Source organism: Lactuca sativa, chromosome 3, assembly GCF_002870075.4.
Source record: "Lactuca sativa cultivar Salinas chromosome 3, Lsat_Salinas_v11, whole genome shotgun sequence".
NCBI classification, from domain to species: Eukaryota; Viridiplantae; Streptophyta; class Magnoliopsida; order Asterales; family Asteraceae; genus Lactuca; species Lactuca sativa.
In genome coordinates, this window is record NC_056625.2 from 112344137 (window position 1) to 112369861 (window position 25725).

Consider the following 25725-nt stretch of genomic DNA (forward strand, 5'->3'; position numbering starts at 1 on the left):
GGCATACAATTTCTCCGTCCTCAACAATTCCAATATGATGCGCAAGTATTGATCGTTTTCTTCCTTGGTTTGTGAGTATATCAATATATCATCGATAAACACAATCACCAATTTGTCCAAGTATGGTATACAGACACGGTTCATTAGATCCATAAAGACTGTTGGAGCGTTGAGTAAACCATCTGTAACGAAATATCACCCAACCCTGGCCTCTTTGGGCCACCTGACCTTAAATCAATCTTTGAGTAGAAGTTGGATCCTTGTAGTTAGTTGAATAGATCTTCGATCATTAGGAGTGGATATCTATTCTTGATTGTTAGTTTATTCAATTCTAGGTAATTGATGCACCTTCTGAAGGTTCCATCCTTCGTTTTGATGAATAGCAACGGGGCTCCCCAAGGTGGGAAACTTGGTATTTTGAAGCCCTTTTCCAAAAGCTCTTCAAGATGTCCTGACAACTCTTGCAAGTCTGAAGGGGCTAATCGGTAAGGAGATTTTGCAACTGGTGCTACCCCTAGATCTAGCTCAACTCCTTAGATGGAATCTTTCTCTACTCCTCAGAAACATGGAAAGTGCTCAGGTAGATCTAACTGACAGTCCACCTATAGTTAAACCTCAAGTGTCGATACATTTTTGTGGCTCCAGGGTGACTCGAGAACATGGACATAGGCGCCTCCACTAACAATGTCTAACGGAATCCACCGGAAACTGGAACCCAAACATGTCGACACTGGGTCAATAACACCCGATCGTTGGTGATGAATCAGTCAATCACCCCATGATCTTCTCCTTCTTCAAGTTCTCCTTCTTGTTCCCTCTTCCCGAGCCTCTCTGGTCAAATCTTGAAGTGGTGAATTGATGGCCTTTCTCAAACATAAGCTTCAAATAGGTGCACTAGCCATCTTGCGGCTCAAGGCATCAGCGATCACATTGGCATTCCCTGGATGGTAAAGAATCACATAATCATAATCCTTGACCACGTCAAGCGTCCTACGCTGCCTCATATTCAGGTTCAGCTGGTCCATAAAATATATTATTTTCTTGTGATTCGTGTATATGGTACCTTGTACACCATAAAGATAATGTCTCTAAATCTAGAGAGAAAACACCACTGCTCCTAACTCTAGATTGTGCGTCAGATACCTAGTCTTGTGATACTTTAACTACATGGAAGCATGTGCAATAACCCTACCTAATTGCACGCGTATCGCCTCTAAACATTTGATCGAAGCATCATAATACAACACAAAGTCCTCAACACCATCTAGAAGGGTCAATATTAGGGCCTCACGTATTGTCTGCCTTAAAGTCTCAAATCTATCCTACTGCTCGGGTCCCCAACAAAAATCCACAATCTTCTTCGTCATCCGAGTTAGAAGAACAACAATCTTCAAGAAATCCTGGATAAACCTCCGATAGTAACCAGCTAGATAACCAGAAAATCTGTGTTGCAGATTTTGCCTAACCCAAGAAGCAGAACAGAAAGGTGAACCAACCCTAGTACCCTCAATATAGATGGTTAGTTCTCCCCTACTTGGGGTTCCAACCACCACTAGCTACCTCTCATAGTCAATCATAGCTTTGAATTTGCATAAACAATTCATCTCTACAATCACGCACACATCCCCTACAGGGATAGGAATCAGTTCGATCGGGTAGGGACCCCATATATCTCTAAGGTAAAGCCATAAAATACACTCGAAGTAAAAACTTTGTGCTAGTAGGTGATGGAAAATTGCAACAGACACTCCAAATCCCCATGGGTCATATCAAAATCCCTTTTAAAAGACTGAGACAAAAAAGAACGACTACCACCCGAGTCAAAAATCACCAGAGAAGGAAATGAATTTACTAAGAAGGTACGTAATAGAAACATAAATGTAAGCATATAGAAATTGAATTTACAGAATATAAATTAATACATACTAGTAACGTGGTCGGGAGCCACCCTGGCATCCTCCATAGTCAGCTGAAATGTACAACCTCTGACCTTCGGGGCCTCAGGCTTCCCCTGAAGGCCATCCATGAACAGAAGAGTAGTAGGAGGTCGTTCCTACATGAGCCTAGAAGAAATCAATGTACAGATGTATTGTACCTGGCCAACCTGATCACACTAATAACAAATTTTAGTGTGTTGTGGTGGGGGCTGCTGCAGCTGGCGACAATCTATGACAGAGTAGTCGTTATTGGCAAATTTGTGCGATCTGGTTGGTGAACAACACACTCCCTCGCACACTTTCCCGCACTTTCCATAAGTGTAGCCTCTTTGTCCTCCGGATTAGGGAGCAACAGGTTGAACCGATTAGCTATATGATGATTCGGGAATGAGGCCTTCCACTTCTCTCTCACCTGGGTCTCAGTCTCAATCTCCTTCCTCCAGGAAAATGAATACAGCTCTAAAAGGGAATGACACTACAGAATCTACACAAACTCCCAACTCTACGTCTTGAGCATCCTCAAGAATCGTTACATCTAAACCTGCTCCAAAGGAGCACACTTGGGGAAAAAGAGGGGTCACTAAGTAAACATATTGGTGATCTTCATCATAGATTTCTTCATCTGGTTTAGGGACAGAAACTCATGAATTATCTCTCTCTCTCTCTCTCTCTGTATATATATATATATATATATATATATATATCTGTCTCTCTCTCTCTCTCTCTCTCCTAGTGGAAAATACTCAGTACAAAACATCTCAGTAAACTGCTCCCATGTCACGACGGCCCACTCCAAAGTAGATAGTCCCTGAGTGGAAAATTTCCACCAGTATTTCGCCCCCAGGCGAATAAGGTAATATCAACTTCACCTTCTAGTTTTCTAGATATGAACACATGTAAAAACATCCCTTAACATCAGATATGCATCTCATAGAGATAATCAGGTCCTTGAACCCGTCGAACTCTGGAAGCTTTGTGTTTATGAACTCCCAGTACTAGATAGACCCTCATCCCTGAAGTCATGCAGTTGTGATAGCTATAGTGGTGCTGGTGGTAGTACCCACAAGGACAACAACAAAACGCTCATCAAACAACTCCAATAAAATGGTTTTGATAGACCGAAACACCTTTAGGATCGCCTCCCTAACCGACAAAGTCACCTGAGTAGTGATCAACTCACGGATCTCGTCAAATAAGTGGGGATACTTTCTTTTCATTTGATCTTCATGTTCTTATGTGTACTCTAGTAATTGCTTAGATTTCCATTGTACCTTGACTATAGGAATGTGGCTTTGCTTAAGTCTCTTGACTTCGCGATCCATGATCTTAATTGGTTCTTCAATGAATTTGAGTTTTGTGTCTATCTGGATTTAATAGAGAGGTATAACTAACATGTCCTCAGAGAGACTTTTATTGAGGTTCAATACATGGATAACATTGTGTATGTTGTTGAGCTCTTGGGGAAATACAAGTCGGTAGGCTACTGGGCCTATTTTAGCAAGGATCTAAAAAGTTCCTATTGATCTCGGTTGAGTTTTTCCCTTTTTCGAAATCTTATAACTCTCTTCTAAGGTGATATATCTCCATAAAATTCAAGTGGTTTTCGTTGATTGTTGGCATATTTATTTTGACAATCTCGAGTTGTTTTCAATCGTTTCTTGATATGTACAATCTTCTTAGTGCGTTCATGAATAATTTATGGTCCAGTTAGCAAAGTTTTCCATGAGTGTTTCTTTGCTAGTTGGGTATCATCGACTTCTGCCCAACATATCTATGAACGGTATTTTCTTTCGTAAAGTGCTTCAAAGGGTGCAATCTTTATGCTGGTGTGATAGCTATTTTTATAAGAGAACCCAACATAAGGTAGCTGAGTATCCCAAGCATCTCCAAAGTTTATCACAAATGCTCTGAGCATATCCTCCAGTGTTTGTATGGTGCTTTCACTTTCACCATCTGTCTGTGGGTGGTAGGTTGTGCTCATATCAAGTCTGGTTCTCAAATTGAGACATAAATCTATTATCTCTATTTGTGTTGATAGATGTCAGTATTCCGTGTAGCCAGACTATCTCCTTGTCGTAAGTCCTAGCTAGCTTTTCCCTTTTTTTCCGTCAATTTGATGGGTAGGAAATAGGTAGACTTAGTCAGACGAATGATTACTACCTAAATCGTGTCATAACCGCTACATGCTTCGGGTAGTTTCATGATGAAGTCCATGTCGACTTGCTCGTATTTCCACTTGGGTATTTCTGGTTGTTGTAGTAGACTCATGGGTTTTTGCTATTCTGCCTTGACCTTAGCATAGGTCAAGCATTTGCTCATGTAGGTGAAGATTTCTGCTTTCAAGTTCGGCCACCAATACCTCTTCCTTAAGTCAAGATACATATTATCATATCCTGGGTGAACTGAGTATCTTTTCATGTGATCTTCATCCAGTACTAGACTCCTGATGTCGCCAAATTTTGGTACCCAAATTCGGTCCATGAAACGTAAAGTTCCATCTTCCTTACACTCGAATTATTTCTCCATTCCCCACAACCATTCATCAACCTTGTTCTCTTCCCCAAGTGCTCTTAATTGTGCTTTCCAAATTTGGTAAGGACAGTTTGAGCGAATTGTTAGAGTGAGTGCCATTACTCTATGAGGTTTTGCTTGTTCTTTACTTCCTAAGGCAACAACTACTATTTTAGCCTTGCCCGGGTGGTATCGAGTCTCGCACTCAAAGTCATTCAATATTTATCACCATCTTCATTATCTCTTGTTGATCTCTTTTTGGTTGAAGATGTGCTGAAGAATTTAGTGGTCGGTGTATATGGTATATTGGGTGCCATATAGGTAGTGTAGGCAGATTTTTATGGCAAAATTACAACTCCATACTCTATGTTGTGGTTGGCATAAAAGAACAAGACAAACCTCATAGAGTAAAGGAACTCACTTTAACAATTCATTCAAACCTTCCTTCCCAAATTTGGGAAGCGTAATTAGGAGCACTTGGGGAGGACAACAAAGCAGATGAATGCCTGTGGGGAATGGAGTAATAAATCAAGTCTAAGGGAGATGGAGCTTTATGTTTCACGGACCGAATCTAGGTACCGTAATTTGGCGACATCAGGGGTATAGCACTGGACGAAGCTCACATGACAAGATACTCATTTCACCCAGGATCTGATAAGATGTATCTTGACTTAAGTTAGAGGTATTGGTGGCCGAACTTGAAAGCAGAAATCGCCACCTACGTGAGCAAATGTCTGTTCTATGCTAAGGTCAAGGCATAATACCAAAAACCCACAAGTCTACTACAAAAATTAGAAATACCCAAGTGGAAATAGTAGCAAGTCAACATGGACTTCATCATGAAACTACCTAAAACATGTAGCGGTTATGTAACAATTTGGGTAGTAATCATTCGTCTGACTAAGTCCACCCACTTCCTACCCATCAAATTGATGGAAAAAATGTAAAAGCTAGCTAGGACTTACGTCAATGAGATAGTTCGGCTACACGGAATAACAACATCTATCATCTCAAATAGATATAATAGATTTATGTCTCAATTTGGCAAACTATGCAATGAGCATTGGGAACCCGACTCAATATGAGCACAACCTACCACCCACAGATAGATGGTCAAAGTGAAAGCACCATAAAAACATTGGAGGATATGCTTAGAGAATGTGTGATAAACTTTGGAGATGCTTGGGATACTCACCTACCTTAGGTTGAGTTCTCTTATATTGATAGTTATCACACCAGCATAAAGGTTGCACCCTTTGAAGTACTAATGAAAGAAAATATTGTTCATAAATATGTTGGGCAGAATTCGATGATACCCAACTGGCAAAGAAACACGCATGGAAAACTTTGCTGACTGGTCCAGAAGTTATTCACAAACCCACTAAGAAGATCGTGCATATCAAGGAACAATTGAAAACAGCTCGAGATCGTCAAAATAAATATCCCGACTTTCAACGAAAACCACTTGAATTCCAGGTTGGAGATAGAGTCATACTAAGAGTATCTCCTTGGAAGTGATTTATAAGATTTGGCAAAAGGGGAAAACTCAACCCAAGATCCATAGGACCTTTTGAGATCCTTGCTAAAATAGGCTCGTTAGCCTACTGGCTTGCATTGCCCCAAGAGCTCAGCAGCATACACAATGTTATCCATGTATCGAACCTCAATAAAAGTCTCTCTGAGGGCACGTTAATTATACCTCTCGATGAAATCCAGATTGACACAAAACTCAACTTCGTCGAAGAACCAATTAAGATCATGGATGGTGAAGTCAAGAGACTTAAGAAAAGCCCCATTCCTATAGTCAAGGTACAATGGAACTCTAGTTGATTCCTGGAGTACACATTGGAACACGAACATCAAATGAAAAGCAAGTATCCCTACTTGTTTGAAAACACCCCGACGAAAAGCTAAAATTTTCGAGATAAAATTTCTTTTAACGGGGGGAGGATATAACAAACTACAAAATATGTCATCGACCGCCGTTAGTATTTCATGATAAAATAAGAAAATGTAATAAGGATAATCTTGTAACCATCCAATATATTTCAATATAATCAAATTTTCGTCCTTAATTTCATCAACCTTTAGGCTCCAAAATAAGTGCATAAAAAGTCGCATCACTTTGAGAGCATGTTATCATTTTTAGATTATATAAGCTATCACGATCCTATAATATAAATTTCGCATAGATTCGACTCAGTATGATATATGATTCTTGTAGTAAATAAATATATATCATATGTAAGAATTTGCAACGACGAAAACTATAAGGAGAATTGTTAACGTTTGGAAAAGTGACCAACAAGACAATTGTAGTACTACTCAAAGTAGGAATTTTGAGACAAAGGATGCCTACACGAGAAACCGTATGAGTAAGTTATGATTTTTATAAAATCATAATCGTAAAAAAACTAGTCGAAAAACAAAATTCAAAACAATCCCTAACAACTGCAAGGAAAATTATAAGGAACGTCAAGACCTAAATTAATATATAAGAGTAATTGAAAATGGAGTTCGTATGTGATAGTTACGGAATTTCAAAGTTTGATTTTTACCGCCGCATGCGATGCATCGCATGCAACCTGACACTTGATCCACTTGGATACGAGGTGACGTGGCACAAGGAAAGGATGACATGTGGTACCCCCCTGTGGCTCACTCGTAAAGGCATGAAGCGCATTTCGCAGTGTGGACACCAACACCTGCTACAAATAGCAGGATTCGACAATCTCAATTCTACACCTCTCAAAAGTCGCTGTCTTACTCTCTCGATTTGTGTACCACTGCCCCCAAGCACCTCTCAAAGTTCGGAATTTTGGTTTCCACCCTACAAAAATGGTATAATAACTCACAAGTGAGTTGACGACCCTGTTTTCTAAACCTTTCCAAGGGGAATGCATGTTAAAATACAAAAATTACATAGTTATTACTAATTGTATACAGTTAGTTAGATAATTATGCTCATAACTTCACGATGATATTATACCGGTAGAAACTATGCCCTAGCTTTTTAACTAATATACTTCCTAGTTGTTATATTGATTCACTCTAATAGTGTCATACCTAGTTGTTACAGTAGCCAGGAGCTAGGAAACGTCGTTACTCGACTATGCAAAACACACTAATTATATATATGTATAAGACAAATAATATATATATATATATATATATATATATATATATATATATATATATATATAATAAGTAACTCATATAAATACAACAAGGAGTAACAAAACGACCGACAATAGGAGGCCCCCACAACAAGAGATAGATGAGACACGATTCATCAACACGCTGAAAGATTTTCAGCTAGCCACCTTCCTATAATCGTTAAATCTTAAGTAAGTGAGAGAGATATGTATAGATCTATACTGGATTGACACCCCCGCCTGTAATTGCTAGCTACAACCCGACGACAATTCGAAGCAGGCATAACTTTCTAAACACATTTGTGACGTCTAATGAAGCGTCGTGGTTTTTACGGATCAACAATCATAGCTCATTTGTAGGAATTCATCGTAACTTTGCTAAACTAAGACTAACTATCCTAGACTAATATTACTAGGAAACAAACTAAGAAAGTAGTGATAGTACACATACACTTGAGGAAGTGAATTAGGGTAAACAAGATAACTAAAATAACCACACAATGTTTTAACATTGTGTTAACCTTTCAAAAACCACATGTATTCTCAGGAGAATGAACCCGGTTAAAGAAGGATGTAACCCTGATGATGCACAACTTAGTTTAATATATCAATGCATTTCTCATTGTATGTCTATGGCCTGAAATCCAATATTCTAATGTCGCACAACCTGATGTTTCCTCTGCTGGTTAGGGGTATGACAAAAATACATAGAGAGACTTGCGACGACTCTTGATAGGAAGAAGAAGGCCTTATGCAGCAAGGTGGTGCCCTTGGTCAAGTTGCAGTGGCATCACCAGAAAGGCTTAGTGTAGACTTAGGAGCCCGTGAAGGAGATATTGAGTGCTACCTAGATCTGTTTTAAACTAAGGATTTCAAGGACAAAATCTAGTTCAGGTGGGGGAGAATTGTAATACCAGTTCCAACTATATTACCTTTTGTTTTTTTGGCATTTGAAAACTAAAGTATGAAGTTTTGCTTGGCCACGACATGGTGGGGAAGACACCACGACATGGCCTCGCCCGTTAAGAAACATGAATATTGGTGCACGCCACGGTATGGCAAGGTTTTGGCCATGGCGAGGCAGCTGTTTTATGCTAAACCCTAATTTACGGTGTTTGCGCCCCTATTTAAGTGTTGTGATGGCTAGGGTTTTCTCACCCTCAACCTCCATCACCTCCCTTTTGATCTATAGATACCCCAGCCTCCATTTTTGACCTCGTGAGATTTTGTGGTGGTTTCAGGTCCTTTAAAGAAGAAGAAGACATCTTTGGTGCATTATTCCAATAAGAAAATCCTATCTTCATCATGTTGTGTTGTTTCTGGACTCTTTTAAGTCCTCAATCTTCTACATTTTGTGTTCAAGCATGCTAGATCTAGGATTTATGCATCTTTTCCATGTTTAGGAGAGTTTGAGTTGATGGATTCTATAAAGTTGGAGACTGTATGGATCCTTGAGGTCTCTTTGAGGTTTACTGTTCCAAATCTAAATAATGGTTGAGTTTTGGTTCCATGCATGAGGTTTTAACCTTATTTTCACCCTTTTTTAAAGTAACCAAGTTCAAGACATGTGGTTGACTTGTATGTCTATAAAAGCAAGGGTTATTATGAAGCTAATGGATGTTAGGTAGCTTTCAGGAAGAGATGAGAGTGTGGCTTAATGGATTAAGAACTTAATCCATTATGTTGTTCAAAAGCAATTCCCATTGGCATCTTGTTCATTAAGCCGTAGAGAAGGAGGTTTTTCGTGACTGGTCTTTTGGGTTGATGCCACGACGTGGTGCCTAGCTGGTCATGACTGTTTCTTCATGGAGTTTCCACAACGTGGCTATTAGGTGGCCACGACATGGTGGTTGGATGTTGACCGTTGAATTTTTGTCAACATAACGGTGTTTGGGATGTAGATTAAGGATTTTTTCTGTGTTTATTGTATAGGTTACACATAGTACTAATTCTTGGATCCGTGTGAGCTCTACTGTTTATTTGCTAGATTAAAAGGTGGGTTTTTTTTCACTATAAATTTGTATTGCAATATGTATCCTTGTATGTTGGATGTTAGTATATTTTACTGATTTTTTAGATTGGTAGATCTGTTGAGATTATCTGTGCTTTGCAGGTTATTATTTATCAATACGCATGTGTCGACATATTGTGGTTGGGTTGAGGTTGACTTGCTTTGTTCTATAGGCCAAGATGCCCAGCTGATCTAGGTGTATTGTAGGCCTTGCGAGGTGGTCCAGTCAGACTATAGGCCCAAGGGAGCGGTCCAACTATATGTTACAGGCTCAGGAGGAGAGTGGTACAAGTGTACTAAAGGATTTGTGACAAGGTCCAGTAAGACTGTAGGCTTATGTGTACATACATTGTATGTGTATTGTTGTGTGAGGTATTTTGTGGGAACCTACTAAGCATTGGCTTATATTTGTGGATTTAATTGCATAAGGTACTTCAAAGGATCGGGGAAAGACGAGGTCGTGATTGTACACATCATCTTGTTGATTTTTACTTGAGATATGTTATTGATACTCTAATTTTTAGGATTGTGTTTTGAAAAAATGATTTGGATACTTTATGGTTTTTATTGAAATGTTTTTTGAAAATAAAATTTTTTTACTAATGCTTTGGGACATTACAATGGTACAATGGGTGGTGGTGGTGGTGGGTTAAATGCATTTGAACCTTTCGTAACATCTATTCGTTCCTTCTTTTGTTGAGGATCATGGCTAGGCTACGATTGGGGTGATGGTGCTAGAGAAGGTACCTTGTGAACATCTGTGGCAGCTAAATCAGGGCGCTCAATCCATGATGTTCTAAAAGTCTGCCATTCAGAATGACTCTCATCTACCGTCGGCTCTAACTTCTGTATAAACCTATTATCCTACTAAACAAAGTTATTAAATTCTAAATAAACACAAAGTGTACATGTAGATGAAAATTTTAAATTATATAAGTAACCATATGCCATTGATGATAAGAAACTAATTGCACTGGTCTGCATGCATCATCGTTTGTTTCGATCATGCAACAGCCCAATGGATCACTTTCGGTTGTCGGGTACTAAACAAACTGCTCACAAGAAAACTCTTAAGAATCTATATCTGAAAAAATCATGTATTAGAATATTATCAATCAAAATAATGTTAAATTGTTAATCATGTATTTTGCCTTTAAAGTGTATAAAAATCCGTTTAATGTGTACGTCAATTTTTGAGGTTTTTTAGCTTTTGGTTCCACCGGATGTATAAGATTCTCTACCGTAATTAATATAATGAGTAGTTGAAAGTACAATTGATCCCAAATTATCCTCCCACATAGATATTTGCAACATATAAAATTTCACAATTAAATCCAACATAATTAGGGATTAGTATGTTTTCTAAAAACGAATTAGGATTAGTGAAGATAACTCTAACTTAATAACATGATGCATGTTGAACTCATCAAGGTTGGATAGCAAAGGTAGATACTCATTTATCATAGGCTAATGACGAAACCACCCATTGAAACCTGTCTTTAACATATATAAAAGACATATATGGACAGTATCCGCGTCCGAGAAGTCATTAAGCGAATTTTCAAACATATCAACCACATGTTCTAATTTGACGTACACATTCTTTCCGACAATAGGAAATACACAAGATCGAAAGGTGGCACCCAAAACGAAGGCAGGAAAATAGTCACCAAAATTGACGTTGGTGAAAAGAAAAAAATTATGCATGAAAGACAGATCGTAACCTCCGATCTCAAAAATCATTTCCTCTACTATCTAACTATGTAATGTAGAAGTAAAGTATCTTCATATACCTCAAAAATATCTAACCACCTCCTAGAACGTGAATGCTAGAACATAGTCTTGAATGTCTTTCTGTCTCTAAATGCCGCAAAAATATCTAAAACGAGTTTAGGTTTTCAAGTGTAATTGACATATAAAAATTTTTATAAGTTTAAAACTCACTTTGCAAGTGTAATTGACAAATAAAAAATGTTATAAGCTTAATCTTATTCCATAATGAAAAGTAATGAAGATTCTAAACATGGTATTTTTTTGTTCTTCGTGTTCCAGACAAGTTCCAGAATTTTCTTTATGTTTCGAACATGTTCCTCGCATTCCGGAATGATATTTTTTTGTTCTATAATACTAATTTACGATGTATAATACCGTAATACAAATAATTATACTAGTTTTGGGTTGGTCCTAATGTAATGTTAACATCTATTGCTACTCCGGAACATGTTTTGTAATGCGAGGAACATGTTTAAATATTTACGGTAAATTAAACTACTAACAATTGATAGGTAATATGGTCTTTTGTAATGTCGTTATTTACCGTTTTAGTGCATTACAAAAACCATATTACCTGTGGAATAACATCATTTAAAAATTGATAGTTTTAGACTTTTCGTAGCCGTTATTTGCTATTTTAGTGCACCAAAGACCATATTACCTATCTATTGTTAGTATAAATATGTGTAATTTATTTGGTTTCAACACACGACAAAAAAGGCCTCATTTCTCGATGTTTTTTGCAATCTCGACCATTTTTCTTGAAACGACATCCTCTCAAGCTTTGGCTTCCGTAGGAACAACCACACATTCAAAAAACTATCAACCAACAACTTGAAACCGTCATTTTGACAATTTTATTATGAAAGACTTAATTGTAAAGAGTCGGTGCAAATAACGTGAAAAGTTTTATGCGGACGAAAACAATTACAATTTATAGACTCATAATAATAATACAGGCAAATAAATGCAATAAAGCATTATAAATCAAACATAAAATATTATCGAAACAAAGGAAAGGTTTGAGCAGACTAAATTGTTATTAAGACGTGTTTGACGAAATTTATTTAAAATGATAACTATTTTTTTAACTTATAGCAGCGTCAAAATTGAGTTTTTAAAAAGGTATTTAAGTTAGCTTATCTGGTGTTAAAACGTTATAAGTTGGTAAACCATTTTTAGTGTTTGGCAAAATTACTAAAAAATGTTTCCTACAAATGTTCGACAGTTATAAATTATAAAGAGTTTTGATAAATTAGAGGGTAGTAACTTACAATTCCACGTGGTTATAAGTTACTTTTAAAACAATTTATCTAATCCTTATTTAACTCTTATTTAACTGGTAATCGATATGAACCAAGGTTCTAAATGGCGTGAGGCGTAGCGTGGCGGCATGGTCAAGCCTCAAGCTTAACGAGCCATGGCGTTTTTCAAGGCGTGATGTAAGGCGGCGATTTTGTATTAATTTAAAATTATATTACCACATAAGTATAAATTTATATTAAATATAACTATTTTTTATAAGTGTTAGATCAATAACTAGTAACAAAAATTTAACGAAAACCACAATACCTGTATCTCCGATTAGAAAAGACATAACAAATAGCAAAAAAACATGTTTCAAACGAAAAAACACGCGCCATAACACGCCATAACGCGTCATGGCGCACCATATCACGCCTTGCCACACGTCACGCCTAACAGCAACGTTATGAGGCTTTTCGTAACGGCGGAGCCACACCTCACGCCATGACGCGCCTTGGCGCGCGCCATGGCGCGCCTTTTAGAACACTGATATGAACCGATAATAATATTTATTTATTTATTTATTTATTGTGATAAGCTAAACACCCTCAATAGCCTATGTTTGGGCCAAGATAAAGCCCAAATCTGTTTATGTAGATAAGTCAACGGATTTTAGTTTGTTTTTACCTTCGAGAATTCACATTAAAAGGATTAATGTAGATAAATACAAAACCCACCACCTTGAAGGATTAATCAAAATAACGGGTGAATGTTTTAACACGATAGCTATGGTATAGTTGTCTTTAAATATCTATACCGCTTATGTATATCCATATCTTATAAAGGGTAAATTACATAGTAATAATCCATAATATGAGGGAATTTTGTTATACTATTTATATATTTAAAATCAGTGATTTACTATTAAAATTTCAAAAGACCAATTAACATAAGTCTTGACAGACCTTAACTGTGAGGATATCTTATTTGGTATTTGGATTCGGATCCAATTCCAAACCCATTTATATGAATTGATTCGATTTATTTGGACGTGTCTGATTTAAACGAATCATAATTTATGTTGGAAACCCAATTAAGACGAAATTAATTGAAATTGATCACAAGATCCCGTAAAAAAATCAGAAAAAAAAATATTGGAAACTCGAATAAAACTGGTTCAAACTGGCTACACCTTTCTACATATAAATCTCAAAACCAGTTTAGAAGCATCTTGGTTTTTCTTTACAAGACTATGAAAAAAAATGAGAAATTAAATATTATGCTACTTTTGTTCCTATAAATCTTCTTACCAAATTAAACGATGACATGTGTTTTATTAATATACTAAAATTTCATTAAAAAAGCATTAAATATTAAATAATTTTCTAGAAGAATTTGTAGGAACAAAAAATAAAAAGATATTTAATTTCTCAAAAAAATTTGAACCGGTTTAGAAACTAGTAAGAATTTAATAAATATCCAGTTTCCCACCTCTGAAAATGCCATTAAACAAAACACTTCCATTTATTATATATGTTCATTCATAAAACAAAACACTTCCATTTATTATATATGTTCATTAACAGATTTCATGGATATTACACTATATTCACTAATCCTATAATCTTTGTATTTCCATATTCATTCATATATTTCTTGACCTTTCAACTAATCTCACACATAGAAATTCTGTCCAACGGAAAAAAAGATCTAGTGCAACTCAAGATAATAATCGATATCGATATCATTTAATGCAATAAACAAGTAATATTATTGTTTAAATGACTCCAAAAAAGAACTATAAAAATTGATCAATCGTTATCAAACAGATCGTTTTACTAAATTACTATAACTTCTCCGGCTTCTACAACTCATGCAACTTCCTTTTCCCTTTTCTTGATCTCAAACTTGTTTCATCTTCGCCTGTAAAAAACAAGATATTCACCATATGAATACTAAATTCAAATACAAAACTAGCAATTCTAATACACATATAACTTATATCTACTTACTTGTAGATGAGGTCACACCTATCTTGGATTCCCGGATGATCACTCCACCGGATCTTGGAACACCATAGATCCCACCATCATCATCACTTTCATCACCATTGTCGTCATCCACAAGAACAAGTAGAAGGGATGGAGTATCTCCAACTTGAAACGACCATAATTGCACCACCTTAGTATCATCAAGTCCATTCTCGTTAACAACCTGATTCCAACCAGACTTCAACACAAAGTTATGATTTCCATTCATATTCCACTGTGTCAAACACACTTCATAATGTTCTTCCCTTGAAGGCACATAAACACGCACCACTTCTCTTAATTTCTCCATTTGAAACAAAATATCTCGTCGTTTAACTTGCTTTAATGGCATCAATAAGCGGCCTTGCCCCTTGTTCACATCGCTTCTTGTTAACAGCTTTTCAAACACGAATTCCACCTTCTCCGAACCTTTTATCTTCTTTATATAACTCTTCACTTTCGGTGGAAGTTCAGTCTGCTGTGTCGTATTCTCATCATGGTTAAGTTTACGACATTTCCAACCACGATTATGTGATCTTGACGTTGATGGGTCTTTCGTTAGGTTTGAATCCAAACCATAAACCCTACCTGTTGTGGAGGGTTTTCTTTTCTTGATTTCACAAGCGACGATGTTTAAAGAACTGGAATCTTGATGAATGTGTTTTCTTTCTTTGATTTCATTCAGCTTGCGTTCGGCTTCTGCCCGAAGAGTAACGGAATCAGTAGTAGGGCATTGATATCCAATCAATTGTAGTAAACCCTTAATCCTTCTTTTACAATTTATATCTTTCTCTTCATCGCTTTTTTCTCTTTTACTAGAAACACTAGTTTTGTTCTTCGCCATGGGAGGTAATTGGTTTGTATTGTGAAAGAAATCAAATGAAAAGACGAGGGAGGATCGTGATGAACTGATGATCAACGTCTTTGGCGACGTTTTTAGTCGGAGAAGAAGGAATATATTTATATTATTTTTTATGAATATCTAATCCAACTGGAAAATCTAGATATGCTATAATTGGAATTTTGATATGTTAAATGTTTATCCTCCTATATCTTCTCCAATATTTTAGTTGGTGTATATTTATATTTAATTAGGTTAAAACCCGTGGAACCCACGGATGTTAATTTTAAATAGAATTAACAAATTGATTATATAAGTAATATATCATTAATTTATAAAAACTTATGAATTGTAATATTGTATTTTTTAATAACTTTGTAATTTGTATGTATTTAATTACTTTTTTTATGAACTATGTATATCAATAAGAAAAAATAAAGTTAAATATAGTAAGATAATGTAAAATTATAGATGAATGAAAGTTTTTAAATACTTTTTATTTCAACGAACCTCATAAACGTAAGGTAAAAGAAATATTATTTATTTGATATATACATTTATTTACATTAAACATCATTGTTTGCTAACAAAAACTAAACAAAATATATGTGATGATATAATCTTTAAAGGGGTGAAGAAGGTCACAAAGACTCATGATTAATATGTAAAAACACAATAAAGTTATTGTAACAGTTTATACACCACCTGCAATGATGATGTATTAAATTTGTTTCAATTTAAATGAAAATACACACACAATTCATCAAGAAAATAAACATAATACACAATAGAATCGTGATGAACTGATTTTTCTTGAAAATATGTATTCCATTCATATAATAGATTTGTTTCAATATCTTGGTCAAATGCTTAGTTCAAACATCTGTTGTGAATCAATTTGTCTACTTTGAAGCTTTCCTAACCAAGATCCACTAATAATGATAAATAGTTGTGATGGATCTGTTCAATTGCTAATTGTATTTTATTTTGGTAGATGATGAGCCCTGGGAGTTAATGCAACTTATTAAGAGATATCCAGGAAGCATACCAGATGTGGATATGATGTTTTATTGAATGGATAAGAAGGGTGCCAATTTTCGTTATTGCATCTCTCTTGTCTGGTTGCATGCAACAATATCTTGAAAATCGCCTATAAATTCTTGCTACTAAGAAGGCAGCAAGATTGAAAAAAACATATTTATTTTGGTTAAGAGTGAAGATTATTATATTCTTAACCACGTTAAAGACATATTGTCAAACTGTTAAAATTTTCAAAATTTTCATATAGAAAAAAAAAACATAACCAACACATTCTAAAAACATAAAGACCAATCCACTTATTTCCAGATTTGACCTTTGACCCCAGCACACACAATACAAGACCCTTCTCACAATCAGATTAACTAAAGGGGTATATATGTCAATATAGCCTTCCAGAAAACAAATCGGATCTACCATTTGCCATTCCAGCCTTCATTGGTGTTGGTGAAGATCTCCCTCTTCCAGATCCAATCGTCATATTTCCCAATTTTTCACCTGTTTCACCAATAATTCCTCCACCACTGACTCTTCCTTTTCCCATATATACCCTTCCTCCTGAAATTATTAGTATTTATCAATTATTATCATTTAGTTGAAATATAAATGAATATATTTCAAAAATAAAGAAATAAACTGTTTGCTTGGGTTAATATTGATTTTGATTTTGATTGGTAGTTGGTCTTTTCATTTAACCCATTCATAAGAACATAATATCTCCCTTAAAATATATGAAGCAAAAATTAAAGAATTCATACATCTGCTTGATGTGGAAACTTATAAAGATTTGTATAAAGATTGTATATTCACAAGTCAAAAAGAAAAGTAATAAATTGGACAAACTTACCCTTTGGAATGCAGGATCCATGCTTTCAAAAAGATCAACTACAACAGGTGATTCACTACCAGTCACACACATTAGAAATTTCCATAGAATTATTCAGATGAAACAATCATACCTGAAGTCAAAACCAAAATGTATCTTAAGTAATCTGATAAAAATCAAATATATTTAAAGGCACATTTTACATTGGCATGTCACCATTAAGCTTAAATCTAGATTGTTGTTTACACCATTTAAAAATAATAATATTATAAAAAAATAGTTATTTAAGTTATTTCAAGAAACAATCTTTGATTGGAACCAGAATCTCATTCACAAATATAAGAACTTAAAAGTATGAGTTATACAAAGAGGCTTTTGCTTTATCATCCTAATTTTATACAAGATGTAATGCTCTGAAACTACTCCATCAATGCAAATTTAGGTTTTCTGCATAAGTATAAAAAATCTGAGAACAGAATAATCGAGATGCATGAAAATGGGGATAATAGAATTCTCGTATCATATGCAGAAATCAGAAATCAGAAATGAATGAGTGAAGGCATACATCTAGGTTACATGTTGTAGAAAGAGATAGGATAGTGTACCCAGAGTGATGGCCCGCTCTAAGGCTTGTCTGAAATGAACGAACTGATCGAATCTCCGATGAAACCCATCCTCCTAAAGTTTCGATCTTTCTAAATTGTAATTGCTTCCTACTTCACTTTGACTCCGATTTCATAAATCAATCATAAATCAACCTTTAATAGGGGTTGGATGATTGAACATCTATGGAATTCTTAGCAATTCTTTTAATAACAATATTTAGATGTCATACAATCTAAACAACAATGGAATCATAAATTCCTAAATCATATGAACATGAAGAGAGAGAGAGAGAGAGAGAGAGAGAGACCGATGAGCGGCTAGATTAGGGTTTCAAATCGATGAGCGGCTTTCTCCCGATAATGACGAATGAATAAGAGGCACAGAGGGTAGTTTAGGAAAATCACTTAAGGATTTTAGGCGGGATAAATCGATGAAGGGGGCTAATACAATGACACGTGGCATATTGGTACTGTTTTATTAGGATAGGAGATTATTTGATTTATATGATTTATAGTTTTTTGAACTTCTGAAAACGTAATGATTCGTGAGATCAAATCATTTAACGCGGATGCACCTTAATATTTCCTAATGCTGACCCCAAACTATAATGAATCCGGAAAAGGCTTTAAGATTTTTTTTTGGAAAACAAAGGCTTTTACATTCTTTACAAATTAACAATTTGAAATCAATAAGATTATTTACCATTTAAAAAAAATTGAATTGTTTCAATTGGACAATCTTTATTGTACTATTTGATTCGGAATATATAATCATGTACTAATTTGCCAAATAATTTTTAATAGAGTATAGAGTATCACATAATAAAATCCTTAATACATATATTTTTCTAAAAAATGTTTCTTTTTATATGTAATATATAAAATTATAATATACTTTTTAGTACAACTAATCTTTTTTACAAGTTGACTAACGTTGAAGTTATGTATTTTTTTAAGTGAACACTTGAAAATTAAATTGTAAACATAGATCCAACCAAATTGTGTTTGGATTTTTTTGGTTATGTTAGAATTTGGTTTATACTTTCTAGATCCATATTTTAAAAAATGAAATCAATTTGGATTTATTTGATTGAATTGTTATAACATTAATTCATGTGGTGACGACAAGGTTTGACCTTGTACCGACGACTGTTCCGATGACGGGTCGTCGGCATAGGGTTTTCCAACGACTAATAGTTGGCATAGCGTCGTCGGTATAGGCATGTCGGGATAGGTCAAAAACATCGTCGACATATGTGTCGTTAGGATAGGTACCCCTATACTGACGACATGTTTTAGGTACATGTATTGTCGATAATGATTTAAAAAATATGTTTTATTAATTACATGTGGCGACGATATGTCATCGGCATAGGTGAAACCTATAAAGACTTGTTGACGGTATAGATACCACCTATAGCGACGACTATTCGTCGCTATAGGATTTTCAAAGTTATCGATCAAATACCTATAGCACGACATGTTGTCGCCACAACTTTTTCATATATTTCAATCAAATACTTATTGTGACGACTAGTTGTCGGGATAGACACTAGGTGTTTTTTTTTATAGATTAAGTACATTTATCATTCCTTCATTATTAACAAATCCAAATATTTTGCAGTATATATCAATTGATATAAAATAACTAGCTACCATTGTTCAAATTTAAAACATCAAATTAAAGTTTAATTTTACAAACCAAATTAGATAGAATAGTATTTAACATTGTACAAAATAACACAAAACAACAACCATCATTATCATATTCTTCTTCTTCTTCTTCCATCCTCTCATCCTTGACATTTTGTTGAGAAATATTTCCTTGCGAGGTACCTTCTCGTGTGTTAGACTTGAATAGAAAGGTAGGAAATGGTAGTGGTTGGAAGTTAGGAAAACATGTCGCCAATGATGCATTATATTGTTGCAAGTATTCTTCCATTTGATGTGCATTGAATGGTGTGACAACCCGAAAATTTTTATCTTGTAAGTCCAGCCAATCAATTGAGAGTCAGACTTGTTTCTGCTATCTTTTAGCCTTGTTAAGGTTATGCTTGAGAGTTTCTGAGCCTAGTGTAATGTATGAATGGATGCTAGGATGAGTTAGCTTGAGATCGGGAGGATTAATTCGAACCAAAAAACCACTCAACAACTGTTCACGACCGCAAATTAGGTTCACGGTCGTGAACCACCTCCTATATACATATGTGATGCCCATTTTCTTCTCATTTCTCCTCCTCCCAACCGTGAACACTCCCATTCTCTCTCAACTAGCTTCAACCGTGAACACTCTAAAGCCTCAAAAACGTAAGTGGTTCATCCTTAATATTGTTATACTTGAAAGACTACTAGATCCTAGCCTTGACTTGTCATGTTTCATCACCATCTTCATGAACTTGAAGGGATCACGGCAATGAACCCTTCATAAGGGCTGTGAACCCTTCATAGGTTCATTGGGCCATGAACACCTCATGAGGCCGTGAACCTTATGAGGCCGTGAACTCTATGGAGCTGCAAACCCATCCTTGGATGGCCATGAAACCCCTTCCAAGCTTCCATTTTTGAGCCTAACACTTCATTTAGGGTGTTTCCTACAACCTTAGGTAGTTCGCCATACTAGTCAATAGTTATAAACACTAATTACATGCATATATATATATATATATATATATATATATATATATATATATATATATATATGCCATTATATGTCATTTAGGACTTGTTTGTGCCTTGGGACTTCATTCGTGGAACTTCTCATCCTTACACGAATATTTAATTGAATCACCTACATAATGTGAGTTCATACCCCTATAATCAATCTTTTAAATGGTTAAAATTCTTGTAAGGGGGGAATACAAGTTGAACACAATGATAATTTTGTAAAATTTATTTGTGATAACCATCATGTTAAAGGATTTCTTATGCGTTTATAATTAAGTGATTAAAATCATTTCAAAATGTAACGATCGTCTTCCGAGGTATAAATTTATTTAGATTCTCAAATTTCATTTTGGGTTATAATAGAACTGTATATGGGATCGGCCCTCCTTGTTTTGGGCCGAGCCATAGTCTACCCATAAGCCATACGCAGGGCGTAAACCCGTTGTACGCTGGGCGTAGCGATTAAGTGAAACGCGGGGAGGAGAAGCATACGTGCAGCATACCATATGGTACGCCCAGCGTACGCGGCCAGCGGAAAAACCCTAATTTTAGGGGTTTAAGGCTATATAAACCCCATTATAGCCTGCTTTCCTGTTTTCCTATCAGCCTCCTAACTCTCAAGAAAACCCTAATTCGTTCTTATCCTCTCTTTGTGTGTGAAGAAGCTTTTGTGAGTGTTTCAAGGAAAGGAAGTAGTGTAGAAGGAAGGGAAGAAGTTAGAGAAGAAGCTTGAGCTCATGGATCTGGACTTAGCACCCTCTTGGTCAGCAAAGGAAGGTATAAAGTTCTGAACTTTCTTCCTCTTTCCTTCTAGATCTAGGTTATGGAAGTTTGGACCTTTTTAAGTCCAAAGGTTGAGTCTTGATCTTGTAAGTCGGTTTTAAGGTTTGGATTGCCATCCATAAGGCTCAGAAACATCTTCCTAGCAATAAAGTTGCAATCTTTGTGGCTTATATGGAACCATGCATGAGATCTAGTTAGCTCCATGGAAGTAGAATGTTATTTATGGAAGTTTGTGCCTTTATGAGACTTGTAAGCCATCAAGTAAGCAACTTTATGGCTTAAGACGTGGAACAATCTTAGGAGCTAGATTTGTAGCTTCTGGATCGAATTATTAAGCACTTAATGAGATTTTAGCTTAACAGGGTTGTACGCTGGGCGTACAAGGAGGTACGCACCGCATACAAGCCAATAGCCAGTAAGCTCAGCGTACCTTGGTGTACGCCCCGCGTACGCTGCCAGTTTGGGCTTTGAGTGTTGTGGGCCTCGGTGTGGGCTGAGTTTCAGACTTAGGTTCCTTGGGCCTTAATGGTGATGGGTTTTAGTCCTAAGAACATCCTATGTGCTCATACAAACCCTAATGCTTGGATCTAGGATTCTCTATTGTACATGCAAGTTATCCAAGACTATAAACCCTAATTCTAGCATACAAGTAATCATATTAACATAAGAATGTGTTTAAGATATTACCTTGATTGTTATGTAGTAATAACAATCCCAAATCTCCTTGTATTGACTTTAGAAAGCTTAGAGTCACAAATGTCACTCCTCTAATGGTTCACAAACACTATAAGCAAGAGGATGAAGAGGAGAGAGGATGGAGGCTGCCCAAAAAACATGTGAAACCCTAGAATAAAGCTTAGCCACATTTTTGGTCCTTAAGGGGTCTATATATAGTGAGGCTATTAGGGTTATCTAACAAGGAAACCCTAATTTGGATGCTTAAGCCCTAAGCAACCCATGGATCCCTTTCCTTAAGGCTTTGGAAGATTTCTTATGGGCTTCCCCATAGAATTCGTCCACTCCTTAACACAAGGAAATCCATGGCCCAAATTACAATTATCTTATAACTACAATTCTAGTCCCTTAAGTTTAATTAATCTCTTTTAGTCATAAAACTAATTACCAATTAATTATTGACTAATATTAATTAAAAAATATGATTTCTCCTTTAATATATTATTCTCATAATATATTAATAAATCATATTTAATTCTTTCTCTCCATAATTCATCCTATCAAGTTGCTTTGTTGAAGGCAACCCAAAAGGACCATGCACCATCGGGTCAAGTACATACCAAAATAGTTATGGACTTAGACACTAATCCAACAGTCTCCCACTTGGATAAGTCTAATAACTATTATGCGTATGACTTCAGATCCTGATCTGTAATCGTAGCTTTCCAAAGCCGCTGTCAACTCTGATCCTATCAGATACGCGTGTCCTTTAGATAAGGGATCATATATTCCTCCATTCTAGATATCATATGAGATATGATTTCAAATCATTCTCTTTGTACTATATCTCAATTCCCGATTTATGACGACTGACTAATTGAACAAATCAAATTAGCCCTAGCCCGGCCGAGCATTTACGTTTGTCATCACTAAATCATCGAGGGGCCCAAAGATATCGCTTTTATCCTACTTTGGATAAAAGGAACGGATACACTTTGATACAATGCTTGCTTGCACTCACTCACCGAATTACACACAACAATATGTTTTATAACACCAAGTTACTAATGCGTTTACATATTATCAATGTGCAACCGATTTGCAAGATACAACTCACACATCTCGGTTTCAAGAATATAAGAAGTTATCGTCTCACCAATCACTCGTGATACAATTTCATGGAGTGATCTAAGTGAGCGTGGGTTTAATCCAATGCTCAAATCATATTCATAAGCACTCATGAACGTTGCAGCAAACATTTGCTTATGTCTAATACTCTTTTAGACAATCCACACTCCAATTCACGACAGTCTTCATTCATACCTACTTCCAACATATGAATGATTGTGGCCCGTTCGAATAATTTGACTGTTCCTAACCAATTAAATAATTCAGGAAGTCAAAACATACAATGTGAAACACAAGGATAATACTAATCCCATATGGCCTCAAACCTTTGAGCACAAATTAAATACCTTTTATTTATCACCATATCGATTACTCATTATTGTTATTTCGGTTAATCAACTTCTTACTTGAATTATTACACTTGTCCTATGCTCCTAGCATGCACACAATGTTTACCTATGGTTCTTACTTTATGAAATAGATCAAATTGAACACATTTTCAATCATTCTCTTTTCACAACTCCAAATGCTTTTTCATAAGTGTAAGAATATCAAATTCTTTCCACTTATAGAATATGCTAGATTCTAATATTTTATGCAATGATCCCTTTTGTAATGTCACTACACTAAAGTCACAAAGACTATTGCCAATGAAATTACAAAGTCTTCTATCGGAGATTGTTACAACACAATTCCTTATATATGATGTCTCTCACTCAAAGTACATTCCTTTGAACATCCTTTTGCATAAAAGTTTCTAATCTAGACATAGATTTTCAATATTCAATTCCCAATATGGACACGTTTCCATATTTTCCATATGACAACTTATTCTTAATAGAATCTTATCTATTCATAATAATGTCGATATGGTCCATCCAATATGGAAACATTTCCATATTTTCCAATACTATACTTCCAACAACCCACAAGCGACCAATCCTCGACGAACTTTGGATTGTCCTTTGATAGTTGTTTAATTATCTTAGTCAAAACCAATTCTTGTCCTTTTTCCCTCTAAATGCGCTAGACATTTGGAAAATTTTAGAATGGTCAAATATTATAGCCTATGCAATCGATCCTATACCCGAAGCGTATGGGACACAATGCATAATGTCTTACATGAAGATTTGATACTTCATCAATCTTCTGCCATAATATTTTATTTGCTATGTTCTCAAAATTTGAATTGTGAAGAGGAATGCCGTAATCATAATCGAAATTTTAAGAACACACTATTTACCTTTGACTAAATTTATTAACATTCCACAACCTAAGCCTTTAGATTTGAAATGAAGCATAATATTCTCTCCCTTAATTATAGCAAAACAACTTTAATTACAACCCTTACGACTTTGCAAGGTATAACTCTTGTTTTCTATAATTAATATTGCCAACTTGCAATACGTGCCTTAATAATCATACAATCATAACATTTATGCTCCCACTATCATGATGATTATTATAAACATAACACTTATACTCCCACTATCTTTGACATGTATTTAGAAACCAGCTTAACTTCTAGAAAATCAATACTTATTGAATTTCTTAAGTTCATGTTTCTAATACTTAGTGCTTTGATGATCTTTCTTTTATCAAGGCTTCTTGAACTTATACACCTTTGCCTTAGATAGTTTATATGTGTGTCTAAACAAATAAGACTAATTGCCAGACCTCACAATTCAAGTCATGGAAAGGGATACCGTAACCATAATTGAATTTGAGAATGCAATTTTACAATCACTATCTTCTTAAAATCTTTCTTAGTGAAAGCATTTCTTCACAATCATTTTCATGAAGGAGGAAATCTTATGACACTTAGATTTAAATGATGTATGTGTTCCTATCCATGTGAATTTGTCAAAACCAAAGTTTACGACAAATTCAAACTCATATGGACCGAACTTTCTTAATCTTGATTTCTTGCCTTATGGTAGCACAGCTGCCCACCACGTCTTCCAAGTAGCTAAGCATCTCACCCTTTCCTATCAATGTACTCTTCATTGATCAAGGTCCTTGCCTTTTATGCATTCGAACGAGAACTCATAGAACTCATACGCATAATTAACTCAATTGGAACGGCATAGAAACAAAATAATGTCAACACGATAGGTTGTAAACCTCAACTCGTGTGCTAGTGATGATCGATAAGGTTTATTTGATTTGTTCTTAAAACCGTTCAAAACAATTAAGATTCCCACTGACTCCTTGACATATAAGATTCTCTTGTCAATAAACATTTCTTGACAAACAAATATTCAAAAGTTAGTGTAGCTTTTATCAAAACACTTCATAAATTAGTCTTAGTTGGTCTTTGTCTTATCCAAGACATCACAGCTTATCAATTTCAAATGTGCGAGAACAAGAATACCTTTTTCCATATTCTACATTTGATGAATGTTATAAACCTTCTTAATACTTGTCACTCATTGTCACAATCTTAACTTTAAGACTTGTTATTGGAACGAAGTATGATTGACTTCTTGATTTAACCATTTCT

General features: G+C 35.5%; 1 protein-coding gene across 1 annotated transcript; it reads right to left on the reverse strand.

Moving 5' to 3' along the window:
- Nucleotides 1-14496: 14496 nt before the first annotated feature.
- Nucleotides 14497-15506, reverse strand: LOC111885814 (putative B3 domain-containing protein At3g49610). The gene is made up of 2 exons (XM_023882051.1): nt 14645-15506; nt 14497-14555 (listed from the first exon to the last, which is right to left on the reverse strand). The coding sequence occupies exons 1-2, from the start codon at nt 15504-15506 to the stop codon at nt 14497-14499; spliced, it is 921 nt and encodes a 306-aa protein (XP_023737819.1).
- Nucleotides 15507-25725: the final 10219 nt, after the last annotated feature.